The sequence below is a fragment of the Ictalurus punctatus genome, chromosome 14, assembly GCF_001660625.3.
Source record: "Ictalurus punctatus breed USDA103 chromosome 14, Coco_2.0, whole genome shotgun sequence".
Lineage (NCBI taxonomy): Eukaryota > Metazoa > Chordata > Actinopteri > Siluriformes > Ictaluridae > Ictalurus > Ictalurus punctatus.
Genome location: NC_030429.2, coordinates 20,513,711 through 20,532,227, shown reverse-complemented (window position 1 = coordinate 20,532,227; position 18,517 = coordinate 20,513,711). Strand labels below are relative to the sequence as shown.

The following is an 18,517-nucleotide window of genomic DNA, read 5'->3' as shown; positions in this document are numbered from 1 at the left end:
ACTAGTGAATTCTGAAGGAACATGCCAGGATATCTATAAATTAACTGAATCTCAAGAGAAAGTGGGTCATGCAGCGAGACAACGACCCTAAGCACACAAGTCATTCTACCAAAGAACGGTTAAAGAAGAATAAAGTTAATATTTTGTAATGGCCAAGTTAAAGTCCTGACCTTAATCCAATAGAAATGCTGTGGAAGGATCTGAAACAACCAGTTCATGTGAGGAAACCCACCAACATCCCAGAGTTGAAGCTGTTCTATACTGAGGAACGGGCTAAAATTCCTCCAAGACGATGTGCAGGACTGATCAACAGTTACTGGAAACGTTTAGTTGCAGTTATTGCTGCACAAGGGGGTCACACCAGATACTGAAAGAATAGGTTCACATACTTTTACCACTCACAGATAGGCAATATTGGATCATTTTCATGAATAAATAAATGACCAAGTATAATATTTTTGTCTCATTTGTTTAATTTGGTCCTTTTTATCTACTTTTTGGACTTCTATGTGAAAATCATGATGTTTTAGGTCATTTATGCAGAAAGCACCACTCAAGCACCACTCTACATAACATACATGATTGTGTTTCATTTCAGCTGAATCTCATATGACAAAAACAACATCGTAGCGAGCAGGTCTAGGATGAGAACCTGTTGTGAATTTGTAGTAAAAAAGGACTCACTTATATGTAACAGTTGAAATTCTGAGAAATTCTACCTGCCTTCCAAGTCATTTTAATTAACAGACTCTTGAAAGCCCGAAGTTGTTCAATTCACTAGAAATAAAGTATAAAGTGTTTACTGCAGCTGAATGAATAACGTTATTCTAAAGTATTATGCTGCCACCCACTGGCCACCAAACACTAGATATGAAAGCCATCGAGATTTAGGAGCATAGTGGAATAGTGAGAATGTCTTCCTATAGAAATCCAGATGTTCCTTTTAATCCTGTATATACATTCATGGTCTTAATGTTCTGAAGGGTACCATGTCATCGCCTAGTTAGCGGTGGTAGGACCCTGGAAGAATGAGTCATCACTGATGTTGGAGATCTTCGTCTGTGGTTTCGCCATCTTCTGTTCTACTGGATGAGCTCAGCGTCCGGCCTGGTGCTCCTCCCAAAAACTTGACACTTTTCTTCACCTTCTGTGTAATGTATAAGTCAAGATACTGTCTGTTACTGCGCATCTAAGATTGTTAAAGACACCCTCAAATTTCCTGCATCGAGGCATACATTTAGCATCTACTACTAAAATGACCTTAATCATACATTTGGAGATTTTCCAAGCTCATCTAGAAAAAGTGTTTCAGAGAATTGGACTTCTGCAGTCTAGCCATTTTGTGTCAAAATAACAAACAATAAGTCAACAGCAGAAGTACTTAATGCTGAACACATTACAACAATACGTCATGTCGTACAGCCCCAGAGGGTCCTAATCATCGTCATGGTCGTAATTGCAGTTGTCGGTGGGGCCATGAACAAGTCTAGATGACCAAATTAATAGATATAATCGAAATGCAAACTGGCTAGCCATAATCTTAACAAGTGACCTAAATTACATAAGGTACCTGGTGTGGTAAATTAATTTTTACAACAGTTAACACCATTCTATTTACATTACAAGACCAAGCTAGCTGACGAGTGACAAATTAAAGAAAAAGCCGAGATAAATTGTCTTAGTAAGTTCCCGGTCCACCACAAGACACCAGAATAGTTTTAAAGTATGTTGGTGTAGATTCTACATGTCTGTGGAACTGTACAGCAGGGATGAACGCTCGTCTTCGTAAAGATACTCCTATCATTTGTGTGTTAATGATGGTGTGGGAGAGCGATAGATAAAATGTTACTTCAAAAGCTCCCATCAATGTTCAGTTAAGTTGAGATCTGGTGAATGGGATCATTTTCATTGTCATCAAACTATTCAGCGAGACCTCATGCCCTGTGGACGGAGCTGTCATCCTGCACGATACCTCTCCCACCCCGGGATAGAAATGTTTATATATATATATATATATATATATATATATATATATACAGTACCCACAAAAGTGAGTACACCCCTAAGTGAAAATGTCCTCTATATATAGGGGACAAGTGGACCCAAACCATAAAAGCAAAATGGCTCCCACAGCACAATAGAACTCCTAGTTAGAACTACCTTTACTTTGTCACCCATCTGTAGGTTTAACTTAGATACGTATGACTTTCTCCTCACAGTGAATAAATATGTAATGAGGTCCAGCTTGTTTGAAATAGAAATTTATCAGTGTTTCTAAATGGAGAAACATTGTAGTGTTTATATTAAACATAATGTGTTCAACCTTAATGTACTGAAACAAAATCTGGCAGTGTTTGAACATATATACTGACCTTAAAGTTCAAATGATTTTTAAAGACAAAAAAAATAAGTGTCCTCTGACTCTGTGTTGTTTACCTGCTTATCAGCCACTCCCCGTGGATAGCACGTAATACCATCTCGCCTTTGCTCGGTTTTTGCCCAGTTCTCCTCCCACAGTTCCCGTCTGTATTCAGATTCCTGTGCTGTAATCCGCTCATAGATGGTCCGATTCTCATGAGTCACCTGCAGTAGCTCGGCCCTCCTCCTCTCAGAGTTCAGACTGAATGAACAACATTGCCACTGACAATCTGATTTTATTACAAACTTTATTACAATGTCTAAGAAGCATTTTCAGTACTAAGTTCTCTTCCTCTAAACTCTTTACGCTGAACAGCAATGCTCTATTTGAACCAAACAATGAGCAATGTTTTCCTCGTTTGAATACAACAAGCATTCAGTGAACACTATTTCAATTCAATTCAATTTGATCTGTGTAGTGCTTTTAACAATAGACATTGTCTCATTGTCTATATGTCTTTACAGAAACATATAAACACAGGATGCAGGTTTTAAGTGTGTGAATTTATCCCTATTGAGCGAGCCGGTGGTGAAGGTGGTGAGGAAAAACTCCCTAAGATGATATGAGGAAGAAACCTTGCACTATTTCCAAATTTCTTTCATTCAGTTCTCACTCAGTGTCAATACTCAGCGAAACAAAGCTAAACTGGAAATCAGAGCAAACAATTGTTCACTCCATACCTTCCATAGATTTATGCAATATAGTGGATCTGCATTAACGGCAACAATTTTGAGTGTTTCTGAGGTAATTGTGATAAAGTATTCTTGTTACAAAAACACTACTGTCGACGTTTTGGTGGAACGAGATGTGAATGCAGTGTTTTGATCGCCGTAGAGCATTTTTGATCAATTGTTGCATGTTTCAGCGGAGAGCTGTGTGAAAATTCCATAAAATTTTAAATGCGCTACTGAAAAATACCTCTAACTCGATAAAATTACCCCAAGCTCAGATGGCTGTGTGAATTTGATTACGCTAACTTACATATTAATAACAGCTTGTGTGAGACCGCAGTAAGACCTACAAAGATAGAAAGGTTAGAATAAGACAGGTTTAACTCGACACTGGGGAATCTGCCTCTCAGTAATTCATGAGCACCCTGCTAAAGAAACATTAACAATTTACACCTACAGCTCATGGGTGAAGTGAACCCACATAAAACATGCTGTAAACAAAGCTTTAACTAAGGCAGCCCTTTCAAGTTCTGCAAATTTGTAGGCCACACACCTACACCTACACTTTACGTATTAGACTGTTTAAACTAATGCCCTGGCAGCCAAACAGATTCGTTTCAAAATATTTTACTTTACACAAAATGACCTGCCTCATTGTCTGCTTGTTTTGTTTTGTTTTTTTCAGAGAAAGAGCTGAAAAGAACATTATTTTACTCAGCAACTCTGACCCTTGCAATCTGGTGACAATAAGCCAACTGCAAAAAACACGTCATACTAAACACAGTACAGAAAAGACACAATAAATAATAAATATTGTTCAGCAAACGCTTTCAAATGATGCAGTCAGGGGTCATAGACCTAAATGTTGTTGTTAGTGAAGAGTGTGGACAAGTCTAGCTGAACCAACCAAAGAAATTTAATTATTAAGTGCTAAGTATACAATGACATTAAGCAGAAAGCTCTCAGTAATATGAATAATATCCATCCGTTTTCCATATCCTATACAGGGTCACGTGAAGCCTGGAGCCTATTCCAAGGAACTCGGGGCACAAAGCGGGGGACACCCTGGACGGGGGACCAGCCCATCGCAAGGCACAATTTTATACACATTCATACATCCATTCATACACTGCAGACAATTTGGAAATGCCAATCAGCCTACATGTCTTTGGACTGGGAGAGGAAATAGCTTCAATGTTAGTATAGAGGGATGTATTCTTTACACACACAGAAATGTTACTTACCTACGTACTGGATAGAAGTTCCTGTGGTCTATGCGCCCTTTAGAATGCTGAATATCAGCTAGTTTAGACGCTAGCAGTTGGTTATCTCTGTGGATGATGGCTTGCCGCTCCTCTTGAACCTTATACAAATATGACGATGTTATATTGAAATCATAAGTAACCATATTAGCCATCTTATCAAATAAATATATCTTGAATACAGTCACATTTATCTAATATTTCCTACTCTAAGATTACCATAAACCGAAGAATATTATTTAACTCTTAGATATCTTCACTAATTTCAAGTTTTGAATGTTCTTATTCTATTGGCAGATAATTTTGTTTCTTTCAAAATGAATGCTTAAAATGAACAATTATCTGGCAATAGAATAAGACGATTTCAAAAAATGTCCAGAAGTAGGTTTAGTAATGTTATATTTGGTTAAGTGTAATGTTATAATAGGAAATACTAGATACATTTAATTATATTCCAGATACTTTTCACTTTTTAACATGTTTTGCGGTGTAGCCGAGGAGATTTTGTTGAGCACACCCCATGTGGAGCGTTCATGCTTCTAAAACGCTACAGAACGCAAACTACACACTGCAAAAAATGATATATTGAAAATTATATTGTAAATCTCTTGAATTGGGGCAAATTAATACATTTTTTAATAATATGAGATTATTATACATCAACTACAGTCCCCTCTGAAAGTATTGGAACAGCAAGGCCAATTCTAATGTTTTTGCTATACATTAAAGACATTTGGGTTTGAGACTTAATAAAAAAAAAAATGAATGTGAGACGATAGATCAGAATTTCAGCTTTCATTTCCTCATATTTACATCTACATGTGTTAAACAACTTAGAACAGGGCACTTTTTGTTTTTTTGAGTGATCAAAAATATTGGAACATGCGACAGGTGTGTCTTGCTGCCCAGGTGTGCCTTGTTAAACTGATGGTTTAAAGAATGAACAGCTCTGAATGTCTGCTCTTGGTTTGAGCCCTAGGTTTCATTTGTTGTTAAAAAAAAAAAAAAAAAGATAAACCAACATGAAGACCAGAGAGCTGTCTATGGGAGGAGCCATTTTGAATCTGACTGAAATAGTTGTATCCTATTCTAAATTTCTAAAATGCTTTAAAATCGGAAACCTTTTATTCTATCTGCCAATAGTATAAGACTATTTCAAGCTTGTAATTAGCAGAAAATTTCTCAAAAATGTTTTGTTTATTGCAATCATATAATACTAGATAAATATGACAATATTCAAAATATATTTCTTTTTTTAATCAATATATTCACTTGCTAAGGTTTAATTGTTTTGCAGGGTTTTTTTTTTCTTTTTAGCACAAATAGTATATAAGCTAAATTAGAAATAATTTAACACATTATGTGTACATACCTGTGCTTTCTTTAGCTTTACTTGAATGTGGGTTGGCGTTCGGATCCCTTTGGTGTCTATTATGGGTTTGGCTTCCCTCACCTCATGGGTAAACAAAACTATTTTATTTAGAGCAGAACAACCAACTTCAAAGGCCTCTTACTGATCACGTACCACAATTATCTTCTTACACTTCCCCATCGCATTTTAACGATCAGAATTTATCGGTTTTCAAAGAACATTCCTCAGAATCCTCTAGAATTTGGAATACATCCTTAATCATTCACAACAAAATTAAGCCATGACAGGAAAACGAAAACACAAGCAGTTACACAGCTTTAAAAATACCGAAGCGCGTTTAGACCAGATAGATTGTTTTATATAATTCATTAATAATTAGTTTCACTCATTAATAAGTCATGCGGAGACAATGCCGGACAATTCCAGACCATGCTTCATGCATCATGTTGTTGATTTAGTTTTTATTAATCATAGCAGTAGTTAGCGCAAAATAAACTATAGAATAGAATAGTAGTCACTGTCTTGACTGGTGTGACATTGTTTAACCAGTTATAATTACATGAGCTAGTGTGAAGTTATCATCATTTAATACACACTAATCAGATAATACATACTCCCATAATACATGATGATACAGTACATATTCCTTTATTCACACCACAATTCCAAATCCTATATGAATAGGTATGATGTCCCATTGCATTTTGTTTGACAGTCTGAAAGTTGTGACATGTTTCTTGAATGCATTTAACAATCAATGCTCTTCAGATCCACACTGAAAAGGATTCAACTCAAACAGGAATATTTGCTCTCCGGATTGCATAAACACAGCTACATACCTTCTTTCGATGCTCTTCATAGTGCTCCTGGTCCCATTTGTTCTGCAGATATTTATTAGCAGCAAGTTTGAGTGGCTGGTATGCTTTATGCATGCCTGCTACAGATGCAAAGGAAAATTGCGCCGTAATTTAGCAGATTTCTCAATCCTATATGCTTTTCCTTTGTGTTCGTTTTTCTGAAGATTCTAAATATTCGTGTAATTTTGGGTTAATGGCATTGCAGTATTTGAATGCTTTTCCAGTAATAGTATTCCAAGATGATGTGGCGTGTGGGAGACTGTAATGGCTCTGCGGTATCTGCTGTGCTGTGTGCTTATGTGATGGATGTCCTTTAGAGCACAGGCCAATCGACCTGTAACAGACTCGGCGTGTGACTGAGAGAGCATCAGATGTCAATAAATTATTAGTGTTCACTCGCAGGACATCATACTCGGGCTTAGTACAAGGACGGGAGGAACTGTAGAGGTCTCTTAATGTTGCTAAATAGTTCTAATATGTTATTGATTCTATAGTAACAGCTCATTCAAAGGTATTGCACTCGACATAATTTAAGATGAATAATAAATAGATTTTTTTTTTAAAAAATAAAAATCTATAAATAAAAAGGTAAATGAGTAAAATGCCTAATTTGTAAAGAATGAGAGGTTTATTTCACATTTATGGAAGGACTGTCCAGTATCAGCACTTACACATTTTTTTGTAAGAGTACATTTGTCTCCAAGGGACGTTGTTCAGGACAACTAACAGGAACTAATTTCAATTCAGTTCAATTAAATTTTATTTGTAGAGCACTTTTAATAACATATATTGTCACAAAGCAGCTGTACAGAAATATATACATTCAGGATATTAATATTAATTGTATAACATTTTCCCCAAAGACCAAGCCAGAGGTGACGGTGCTGAGGAAAAACTCCCTGAGACGACATGAAGAAGAAACATTGAGAGGAACCAGACTCAAAATGGAACCCGTCCTCATCTGGGTGACACCGGATAGCGTAATTATAAATAATTCCCTTCTATAACCGAGTGCTACATGGTCCAAAAGTGCAATTGTGTAACCAGGAAAATTCATTATAATTTTCACATGACGTCTGTTTTGTTGACGTTATCGACTGCTCACTGATGGAGACTTGAGTGCAAAACTGCTCATGGTAATTGTAGTCCTAAAGCTATCACAGCAAAACTGTTCATATCGATTGCATTCCAAAGCCATCTTCATGGTTTTTAAGTGGTACCATCCTCAGTGATCTCACTGATTGATCGATCTTTAGGCTGACCGTGTGGGGCCATCATCAGTAACAGCGAGCGATTTCCCAGTGATGAGATCTCTAATCAGAAGTAGGGCATCAGGATGGAATAACTCGTCTTGTTCCGCTACATGAAAATGTAGCTATAAGGGTTAAAAACAATGACGTGTGATTGGTATGATTATTAAAGTTAAACACTGTCATTTGTTGTATAAGAGGAATAAAACACTTTAGGGTGTGCTTTTATAGGAAAATAATTAACTTCCACTCTTGGAGTGAAGTGTCTGATGGGTAAGCAGCCTCTATGTAATGCTCAGGCCAAACTCATACTGTATATTCACACTTACAGCATATTTAGGCTAAAGCGTTAGATTAATATACATTTTAAGATTAAAGCTAAGAATTGCCCTGTTGCATTTTTGTACAGGTTTCACCGGGCCACCTAACATATCGGTTACCTCTTATATAAAGTATTCATAATCAGTATTTTCATCGTCACTTTGGACCTAGGAAATTATTAAACAATGGATTAGTCACACACACACACACCCCCCACACCCCACCCCACATGGTCAGGAGTTAATTCCAGTCTGTACATCCAACTGATGCCAAATCATTTCTTGCCACCAGATGGCATATTTGCTCCTTTCTTGACTGGGTGACTGGCGGCCATGTTTTGCAGTGCAGATAGGCAATTCTTAAGATGTGAGGACGTGATGGAAACACAAATTTTTCCACCAATGGCCGTTTCTCTCCTAACATAATTATTAAGTCCCACTCTCTGGGTAGTATCACAACCAGAGGGATTAAACGCACTTCATCCAAGACACAAGAATGTTTTCGACCTGCTGTTCATACAATGTGACATAGCACTGGTCAGTGACAGAGGTGAGTGTAATGCCATCCCTCCCAACCAGACAGCAAGGACCTGTATATGCTCTTCTTGACTCCTGGCAACATGATGGATGGCTTTGCCATTAGGATTTGAGTATCTCTCAATGATAGGGCACTCATGAGCCTTCTATCTGGTATAGTAAGATTCTGACCAATTTGATCAAAACTTGGCTCCATGTGGCTCCACATACAATCATGTATGCAACCTGAGCGACTCATTCTTATATGTATGTTGCAGGGGAGATTTAGTAGTTGGTACGAGCAGAACCTAGGGCTAATTTTGTGCCTGAGAGAAAGTCGTTTAATTCTGTTCATCGTTCTTGCTGTCTCAAAAATCCCCCCCCCCCAACCTCCTCTCTCTCTTTCTTTCAGCCGCTCATTCAATTGGAAAATGTGGCTATGACAGCTTTAACATCTGCTCCCGTCACACAGTACACACAACCCCTCCCCAGCATTCTCCTCCTCTCTTTTCTCTCTCTTCTGTGTATGTGTGTGTGTGTGTGTGAGCGCTACTTCACATTAGATTCAATAACAAATTGACCCGGAGGGATGTGTTTAAAGGTTGCACACTGATTTTCTGCTGGCAGGGTGAAGAACTCCTGTTTAAACATGATTACTCCTCTTTACATTGTAGCCAGATAATTCCTGGGGTGTGAAGGCTGATTACAGCTTGAACAGATCTTGTTCGGCCATGAAGGTGCTTTAGTAAACACTCCGACCCTGTGCTCTTTAGGTAAAGACCTGTATCGCGCTCTTTTGAAGCCCTCGAGTAGATGAGATTAAAGAGAGGTGCACTGGGTAATTACCGTTGGCTCATTATTATTATTTGAATGAGATTACTGAAGGCTGTTCAGCACATTCTCTCGGTGTGTCTCAATCTTTCCTCGCTAACACAGCGTCACTCAATTTTTTTCCCATTCTCTTACAATAAAATAAATTGTTGGGCTGCTAGGTCTCTTTGTAGGGTAAGTGTACTTGTGCGTGTGGAAGGGGGTGGTAGTGCATGTGTTATATCTTGGTGGGGATTTCAACAGGAAAGAAATATCTGAGAGGTTTGACCTCCATGAGGAAAGAGGTTTGACCTCCATGAGGTCTCTCTTTTTTTTTTCCAACAAAAGGCAGATTTATTTATTTATTTTTAATTAATAACCAAAAGGTTCCTTTTTGGTTACTGAGGTTAAGATTAGGGTTAGCTTCAGGTGCCTCGTTGCAATAATTAGCTACATTAATAATTAGAAGGTCCTCACGAGGATAGTAAGACAAATGTACGTGTGTGTGCATGCTCTCAAGTATAAACTGATAATTCCCCCTGAGCACAGATCTCACCCGCCCACGCTTGTCTCCTAGCAGCCATCCTTGTCTGTAGTTATCTGTGTCTGAGTCTCAGTGAGTGGAGTGTGTGTGCCTGGCCCTTAAGTGCCTTTTGTTGCCGCGCCTGTCAGGCTTGTTCTGGGCAGAACAACACAAGCGAATGGGAGAAAACCAAAAATAAGTCGGCATTTATCCAGCCTTCTTACAGTACTGAAAAAGGTCAGCTGAAAAGTACTGATAAACAAGATGTTTATATGTAAATAAGATCAACACCACGTCCTTGCTGCTTTTTTGCTTTACATATTGCTGCATTCTCATGGAAACTTGTAGCTGGATGAGGATTTCTGTTTGCCTGTGTTCAAATCCGGGTGTGCGTTTATGTGTGGAAATCACCTCCTCTTTCTCACTCAGAGTCTTATCACGGCTTCTGTGTTTCATTAATAATTAGTCTTATCCAGGTGAAGGGGGGAAAATTCAATTAGAACCCACAGCTGAGTCACACTGGGTGGCCATTTAAAGATAAACGTCAATAATTACGTGCTGAAAATAAACACTGTGATTTGTGTCATCTTGTTTTCTCCCATGTAGCTCTTGATAGCTCCGAGTGTGACAGACGAACACACACACACACGCACATACAAAGTCACTCTCTCTTTCTTGTATAATCACACACACACTCCTCCACACACCGGAGATCTGAGCTCCAGTGATTGTCTTAAAGCATCTGTCTCCACTCCATTCCCGTGTCATGCTTTATTGTACTGTTAAACGATAATAAATGACTAGTTATTCTGGTCTATAATCTATGTCCTCAAATCAATTCCAAACTACTACAGTCTTGTCTTAACAACATGAAGTCAAAGGTCAGGGCTGATATTGAAAACCAATCCTCAAGACAATTTGCTTGTGTTAGGAGGCTGTGCAGATTCTCCATCTGTCCATTAGGGCTCTCAGGGGAGAAAGAGTGTTACTCGTTCATTCATTTTTATTCATTCATTCATTCATCCACTCATTCCTCGCTTTAAAATAAAAAGGGATTACAACATTGATTAAACACTTACAGTCTTACAATTTTGCTGTGTTGTGCATAATTTAATCCATCATAGCAAATCAAACGGGGTCACGTCCGAATCGGCTACAGAACAGATTTCCTCTCGTATCTACGTGTCACAAAAGCAATAACATTTCTGCTGTTGAATTGATTTGACCTTTGGGACAAATGCCTCAGTAATCTAGTTTGGAGGAGTAATTTCAGAAAGGTCTGACAGTAACCATTTTATGTTTCAGTGTTCTTCATGCCTCATAGGACGCTGCTTTGTCTCATCCTGTAGACGTCCACTGTGGAGATGGTCTTGTGATCCCCTCTCTCACCAGTGGCTGAATAATTTCCTGCTATCAGAAGTTCTGAGAATTTCAGGCTTTCCTGAACTGAAACATGTTTCTCTTTTGCATGTATTTGCTTTAAAAAGAAAACAATCCACGACAGGGTTGTGTGAGATATCCCAATGCAAATCAAAGTAGATTATTTTCCTATAACATCATGGCCCAAAGGGTTTTATCATGCTTATAATACACAATGATTTACCAACAGTGACACTTTTTTATTTATTAACGAACACCACACCTTGAGTTTTCATTGTTTATAGTTACGTGTAATGTTATGGAACATCCGTTAGACTCGTTAGTGCCTGTTATCACTTATGTTATAAAGGATGTAATCAGTAATTGTTTTACCAGCCTCTCTCTTTTCTCTCTCTGGAAGTTAGAGTGCAAATTAGCTAGCAAATTAAGAAATTCATTTTTTTTTTTAGACAGACTTTTATTTTCCTAATATGATCTCTGGAGGTATAAAGCATTTTATAGCCCTTTAAAATAAACAAAAACATTTTTACTACAATTTGATGATTCCCCCCCCCTTAAAGTAGCATGTTATAAACAGGAAAATCATTTGGATCAAAACATTATGTATTTATTTTTTTGTCCCAGCAACATCTAAACGGTTTTCCCAGACTCCCAGACATAATTATTTTTCCTTACTTATTCCATATGAATGAATTATTAATTCAATTCAGTTCAATTTTATTTGTATAGCGCTTTTTACAACAGTCATTGTCTGAAAGCAGCTTTACAGAAACATATAAACACAGGATGCAGATTTTAAGTGTGTGGATTAATCCCAGTTGAGCGAGCCGGTTATTAATGAAATGTATTTAGATGAGGGAGTCTATGAGACATACTCAATACACATTCATAATGAAGTATTTTTTCCAGATGACTTTGCACCTAACTGCAATATCTCAAAGAACTAGAATAGACTAATTATTATACAGTTGTTGACTAGGCGCTGTATTTCAGTCACGCATTTCATGCTGAAACTTCTGTTTAGGGCTGTAAGATAACAATAAAGGAACAATATGAAATACATAAATATGAAATGATTTATTAATTAATCATATTGTCTCAATCAGAGACACCGGATAAAATTAGGCTATGAACTAGACTTGTAAGCTGTAAGTGTTCCTGCTTTCAGCCACTATGGTTCTAGTTCATTTTGCAAAATAAAGTATGTGCTGTTTTGTAAGCTGATAAATAATGAGACAAAGTAGCAGTGATTGAAGTAATAATTACAACTAGGACTATTCATATGATCACAATACAGTACAAGACTCCTATTAGATGTTTATTTGAATGATTGCCATCTTCCTCATTCATAAAAAGATGGCAAAACTTTGTGGACACCTGACCATCTCACCTATATGTACATGTTGAACATCATATTACAGATTTAGTCCACCTTTTGCTGTTGTAATAAGCTCCAGACTTCTGGGAAGGCTTTCCACTAGAGTTTGGAGCATGGCTGTGGGGATTTGTGTTCATTCAGCTACAAGAGCATTAGTGAGATGTCGGGTGAGGAGGTCTGGAGTGCAGTCGGCGTTCCAGTTCATCCCAAAGGTGTTCAGTGGGGTTTAGGTCAGGGCTCTGTGTAGGACACTCGAGTTCTTCCACAACCTTGGCAAACCATGTCTTCATGGAGCTCGCTTTGTGCACAGGGGCATCGTCATGCTGGAACACGTTCGTTCCAGTGAGGGGACATTTTAAAGCATATAAAGACATCCTACACAGTTGTGTGCTTCCAACACTTTGGGGAAGGAACACATATGAGTGTGATGCACAGGTGTTCACAAGCTTTTGGCCATATAGTGTATACTATCATATTATGTCTTTTATTTATTCATTTTTTCATTATAAAGTGTCTTTTGTTTTTATGTTATGTCTGTTTGCAGGTGATAGCATGGAAACAAATGTAGTCTTGCTTTGCATGATCTATTCCCTGATTGTTTTTCAAGCCTAATGGCAAATGTTTGCGTTGGCTACCTCACAGGTGTGACCCAAATGCAGGTCATTTTAATAATTTGAATGGGCGCCTGCATAACCTGACTCTGAATAAAGAGAACTTTCCCTGTGTAAATACTAACTTTGAATACAACCTTAAGTGCATTGGTATTGTGAAGGCTTCTTTAAAAAAAAAAAAAAAAAAAAACTTTAAAAAAATAAATAAATAAAAATTCTCTTTTAAGACCATAAGCCATAAAGTTAACACGTTGCTAGGGGGAAAAAAACACACATCAAAACTCTACAATCAGAAAAAAATGTATTTAGTTATAAAGTACTATAAAGATTGCATTGATTATTGTAATGATATGATTGTTTACCAATTATCTGGACCCTCTTGCAGATCCTGGAGTTTAAGGGCAACAGAGACATAGCGTATATATGGATTCAGCATCCTCCCTTTTAATCATTTTGGTTGCAACTTCCTATTGAGATGTAGCGTAACCAAACTGAACAAATATCCATGTATTTCTACCAGGCTATTAAGAAGCACAGCCCTGAATCGAGCTCGAACATGTACTGATCACCAGTCTGCTCATTCTACTGTCATTCTACTCCATGTTTCATGGAGCATCCTCAGAGAGAGCGGCTTTCTCTCTGTCAACCTCCCCCCATTTCTCTCTCTCTCTCTCTCTCTCTCTCTCTCTCTCTCTCTCTCTCTCATTTTCTCTCATTCACTCTCTCCTCTGATTTTCCCTGCAGTTGGCTTCATTATCTGCTGTGTGCAGCAGTGAAGTATGGCCACCCCCCTCCCCCTCTTTTTGCTGTTCCTCCCTCCTTTTTCCTAGGCATTTTGCCATGAGGAGGTCACTCAGCGTGTTATTTTGCAGCACAGTAGAGGAGAGAATTGGGCGAGGGCTGCAGTCTGCAGGCTGTCTGACAGAACGAGCCTGCCACAAGCTCACAGGAGCGTGAAATACAACCAAACGGAGACTATCTGCCTCAGCCAGTGACTCAATTACTGTGAATCATTCAGAAAGAAGGCCTTGTCTTTCACTTCAGTCTCTTTCATTTGATGTAGTCAAGTTTCATATCTTCTGGAGAACACCCTTAAGTGTGCATTTTTTTTGAATGAATGAAGTGCCAAATGTTGAATCCTCCAGTGTTTTACAAGTGGGACTCTATCTCAACCTCACTCACTCTCTCTGTCTCTCTCTCTCTCTCTCTCTCTGTCTCTCTCTCTGTCTCTCTCTCTCTCTGTTTCTCTGTCTTTCTCTCTTTCTCACTCTGTCTCCTCTGCAGGGATGGAATTAATGGAATGTCTGTGTCTGCCAAGCATTTCACAGCAAACCTGCACTGAATTGAGGTCATGCAGATACTCAAGTCAGAAAGCTAGCACCACACTATGAACTTCATTTTTCCAAAAGGCAAAACACAGTCACATACTAAGGCCAAGCAGGCAGTAAAACTAATACACATCTTCTAAATATAAAGAGAGCAAATTTATGGCAATCATATTCACACATTTCACTTTGAAAATTCATTTTCAACACCATAAAATGATGACATGGTGAAGGTCAGTAGGACATGTTTTGAGCTGAGCCCTAGTGCTCCTGCTGTCATTCCAACACAAGCCCCTATGGCAGCTGAGTAAAAAAACAAGTCGGAGAGAGGTGAAAGCACAGCAAGCTTATGTTACTAATAGGTTTTTTTATCTGTATTTCATATACCTTATATAGATTAGTTTGGAAGATTTTTCATTTTAATTGACTTGGCCTTTATGAAGCATTTGGTCATTTTGAAGTCATTAAAGCAGAATGTATCTCATTTGTTTCTGTGAATACAAGTAATTATAATGATTATATACGAGTATACAGTTGAAAAAAATCTGCATACCCCTGTTAAATTGGCAGGTTTTATTTTTAAAAAATAATAATTGTAATATAATAATAATAATAATAATAATAATAATAATAATAATAATAATAATAATAATAATAATAATAAACATTTAACCAACATAGATCATGTCAGATCTTTCTCCACCTTTAATGTGATTATAGCAGCCAACAAAATTCAAATGAAAAAAACAAATAGAAATGTTTTACAGGGGAAAGAAAAAACAATAACCTGGACAAGTGTTCCACGCTTTTATAATGGGGCATGTGACTCTGTTCAAATTCATGTTCAAAGTAATCACCATGCACCTGTTATTAATGAAGTGATTTTGATTAACCCCAAATAAAGATCAGCTGTTTTAGTAAGACATCTTCTTGGTTTCATCTGACTGCTGAAGCCATGGTCAACAAGGAGCTTAGAAAGCATGTACAGGATCTAATTATCAAATGGAATTGATCAGGAGAGGGGAACAAATGAATTTCAAGCACATGTACCATACCATGAAGGCCATCATCAACAAGTTGTTGATGACATTATCAAGAACAAGATGTCCCTCTAAAACTGACAAAAAAAAACCCCACAAAGAATACCTAATGAGAAGCTGCCAAGAGACTTGTGCCAACATTAAAGGATCTGCTGGGATGTCTGTCAAGTACTGGTCTCCCCCTGCATGTGACAACAATCTCTCCTATTCTTCACATGCCTATGGAGTAGGGTAGATAGACAGAACATCCAAGCCATCCTAAATCACCCCAGGACATGTGGAAAAATGTGTTATGGTCTAATGAGATCAAGGTAGAACTTTTGGGGCATAATTGTTAGGTGAAAAAAGCAAGACAGCTTATTGCCCAACGAACACCATACCCACAGTGAAGCATGATGGTGGCAGTATCATGCTATGGGGCTGTTTCACTTCAGCTAGGACAGGGACTCTAGTCAGGATAGAGGGAATCAGGAATGCTCTAAAAAATCAAATGTGCAGGCCATGGCAGATTTCACCTTCTGGCACGATAATGACCCAGAGCACAAAGTCAACAGAGGATTGGCTTCACGAGAAAAGATGAGCAGAATGGCCCAGTCAGAGATCTAAATCCTATCAAAAACCTGTGAAATTATCTGAATGCTGCTGTGCACAGGAGATTCCCTCACAATTTGATAGATCTGGAGCATTTTTGCAAGGAAGAGTGGAATGAAATGGTCAAATCCAGATGTGCATTGTTGGTTGTGCTAAGAATGTATTACAAGCAAAAGGTGCTTTAACCAAGTATTTGTTAGGATTGTGCAGTTTTTTTCCTCTTTCCTTTTTTCCCTTAAAAAGTTTCTAACTGTTTTTCACTTTAATTGTGTCGGTTGCTATATCGCATTAAAGATGGAAAAATATTATTTAGCTTGGCTTCATTTCTTCATCACAAAAACCTGCATGTTTTGTTTTGTTTGTTTTTTTTTTGTTTGTTTTTTAAAAAGCGGGTGTGTATACTTTTTATATCTACTGTAATATGTCATAAAAGAGAAGTTCAAAAATAGTCAATTGTGTTGTCCTATACCCGTATAAACGATATCACAAAATATGCACCGAAATATGTATCTTCCCAAATCACATACATTTCAGATTAAACAGCATTTCTACATAATAACCACAGGAGCAGTACAAGGGAAACCACTAGAATATATCTTTTTTTAAATTGGTTTTCCTTGTAATACTGTGGCAGCATTATATGTCATTATTTAAAAAAAGAAATACAACCCATAATATCAGGTATAGCACGCCTAGCTATTTATAATAAAATGAACATGACAGTTCTTTCTCATTTATTGTACTACACCAATTAATATGTACCCATGCCAGTTATCCCACACTGGCGTGCTTATACAGAGTGATTATGGCTGACTGGGCCCATGTGCGTTTCCTCAACCTGTCTGTAGTTCTGGACTTCTGTCTCTTGTGTGAGAACTGTTCTACTGAACTGATTACATAGCTGCATTAGGACACACAGGAAAAGTTTGAATGAGTTAGCAAGTGATCTGGAACAACAGCTGGAAAAGAAACAGTTTGACTATTTTTAATAGGCAAAGAAAGAAAACACAGATTCCACTGTAAAACAAAAACCCCTCTTGCCTCTTTGAAGAACATTACTGTAAACTGACTTAATGTTACTAACAAAGACACAAGCATATGTACCAGCGCTCTGACTGTCAGGCTTTGTTAAATTATGTACAAGCTTTTGCACAGAAATTGCACCCTGTTGTATAATTTATATGCATTGTGCAATTTTAATTGAGTGGTTTTGATGCATAAAGGACAATATTGTGTTTTTTGGTACGGGATCAGTATTTGGGGAATTTGACACTGGGAGAGGATTGCTATTTTGCCGTTGTTATATGCGTGTGTTTGTGTGTGTGTTGACCTCTGAGTTAATGTACGTTAAATTGAGGTTACTAAGAGACTTCTTTCCTCAGTGACCAGTGACCTCTGAGTCTTTCTATGTTTCTTCCAGATTAGTGGAGAATCAATGGCCCTCCCCTCCTTCCCTTCGCTGTCCCTCTTTTGCTGTCTCTTTCGTTCCCTTTCTCTCTATCCGCTCTCTGCAGGGGTTCATTTGCACATCTGCATGTTTGCCATTCAGTCCCAGTCTCCATGCTGACAGAGGCCCCTTTTCCACACTCAGGCTTTTTCTGCTCTTTTTTCTTCCCTGTTATTTCTAGAAGAGGGCCTCCTCCTTCACAGTCTCTCCCTTGAACCATGAAGGCCAGTTGCCAGAGGCGCTTTTATTTGCCTGAGATTGAGTGCAGCCAGGCAGGCTGGCTGGCTGGCCGCACAGCTTCATAACAGCAGCCCCATAGTGGGGAGATTGCCTGTCTCTAGCCCGTAATTGCAGGGGGCTTGTGGAGCTGCTGTGTTATAGTGTGTATTAGGTGGGGATCACTGGCTCTGTTCTGCTGAAACCATCCTACACTCATCACTATCAGGTGTGTGTATATATCTAGTGTATATATCCTTAGTCTATTTACAGCCTGTGTATGTGTGTTTGGGGGGGGGGGGGGGGGGGGGGGGGGTTGGGTACTGATTGTATGACCTCTACCATATGGATTTTTATGTTGCTTTGCTGTTGCTGCTGCTCTGTCTTCCCTTCTCCTTCAATAGAACTGATGGAAACATGAGCGTAAGTACTGCTGTGGAAAACAAAATCACAGCAGAGTTTAATATTTCATAAGAGGCACCATGTGGAAAACTGCTCAAACAACTCAGCCTTTCAAAACTGATCTTAA

At 38.2% G+C, this 18,517-nt stretch overlaps 1 protein-coding gene across 1 annotated transcript; it reads right to left on the bottom strand.

Annotated features, from left to right (window-relative positions):
* Positions 1–157: 157 nt before the first annotated feature.
* si:ch211-284k5.2 (sperm axonemal maintenance protein CFAP97D1) lies at positions 158–6,850 on the bottom strand. Its single transcript, XM_017484891.3, has 5 exons — positions 6,564–6,850; positions 5,725–5,805; positions 4,335–4,453; positions 2,437–2,620; positions 158–1,147 (listed from the first exon to the last, which is right to left on the bottom strand). Exons 1-5 carry the CDS (start codon positions 6,654–6,656, stop codon positions 1,037–1,039), a joined length of 588 nt encoding a protein of 195 aa, XP_017340380.1. The 5' UTR covers positions 6,657–6,850; the 3' UTR covers positions 158–1,036.
* Positions 6,851–18,517: the final 11,667 nt, after the last annotated feature.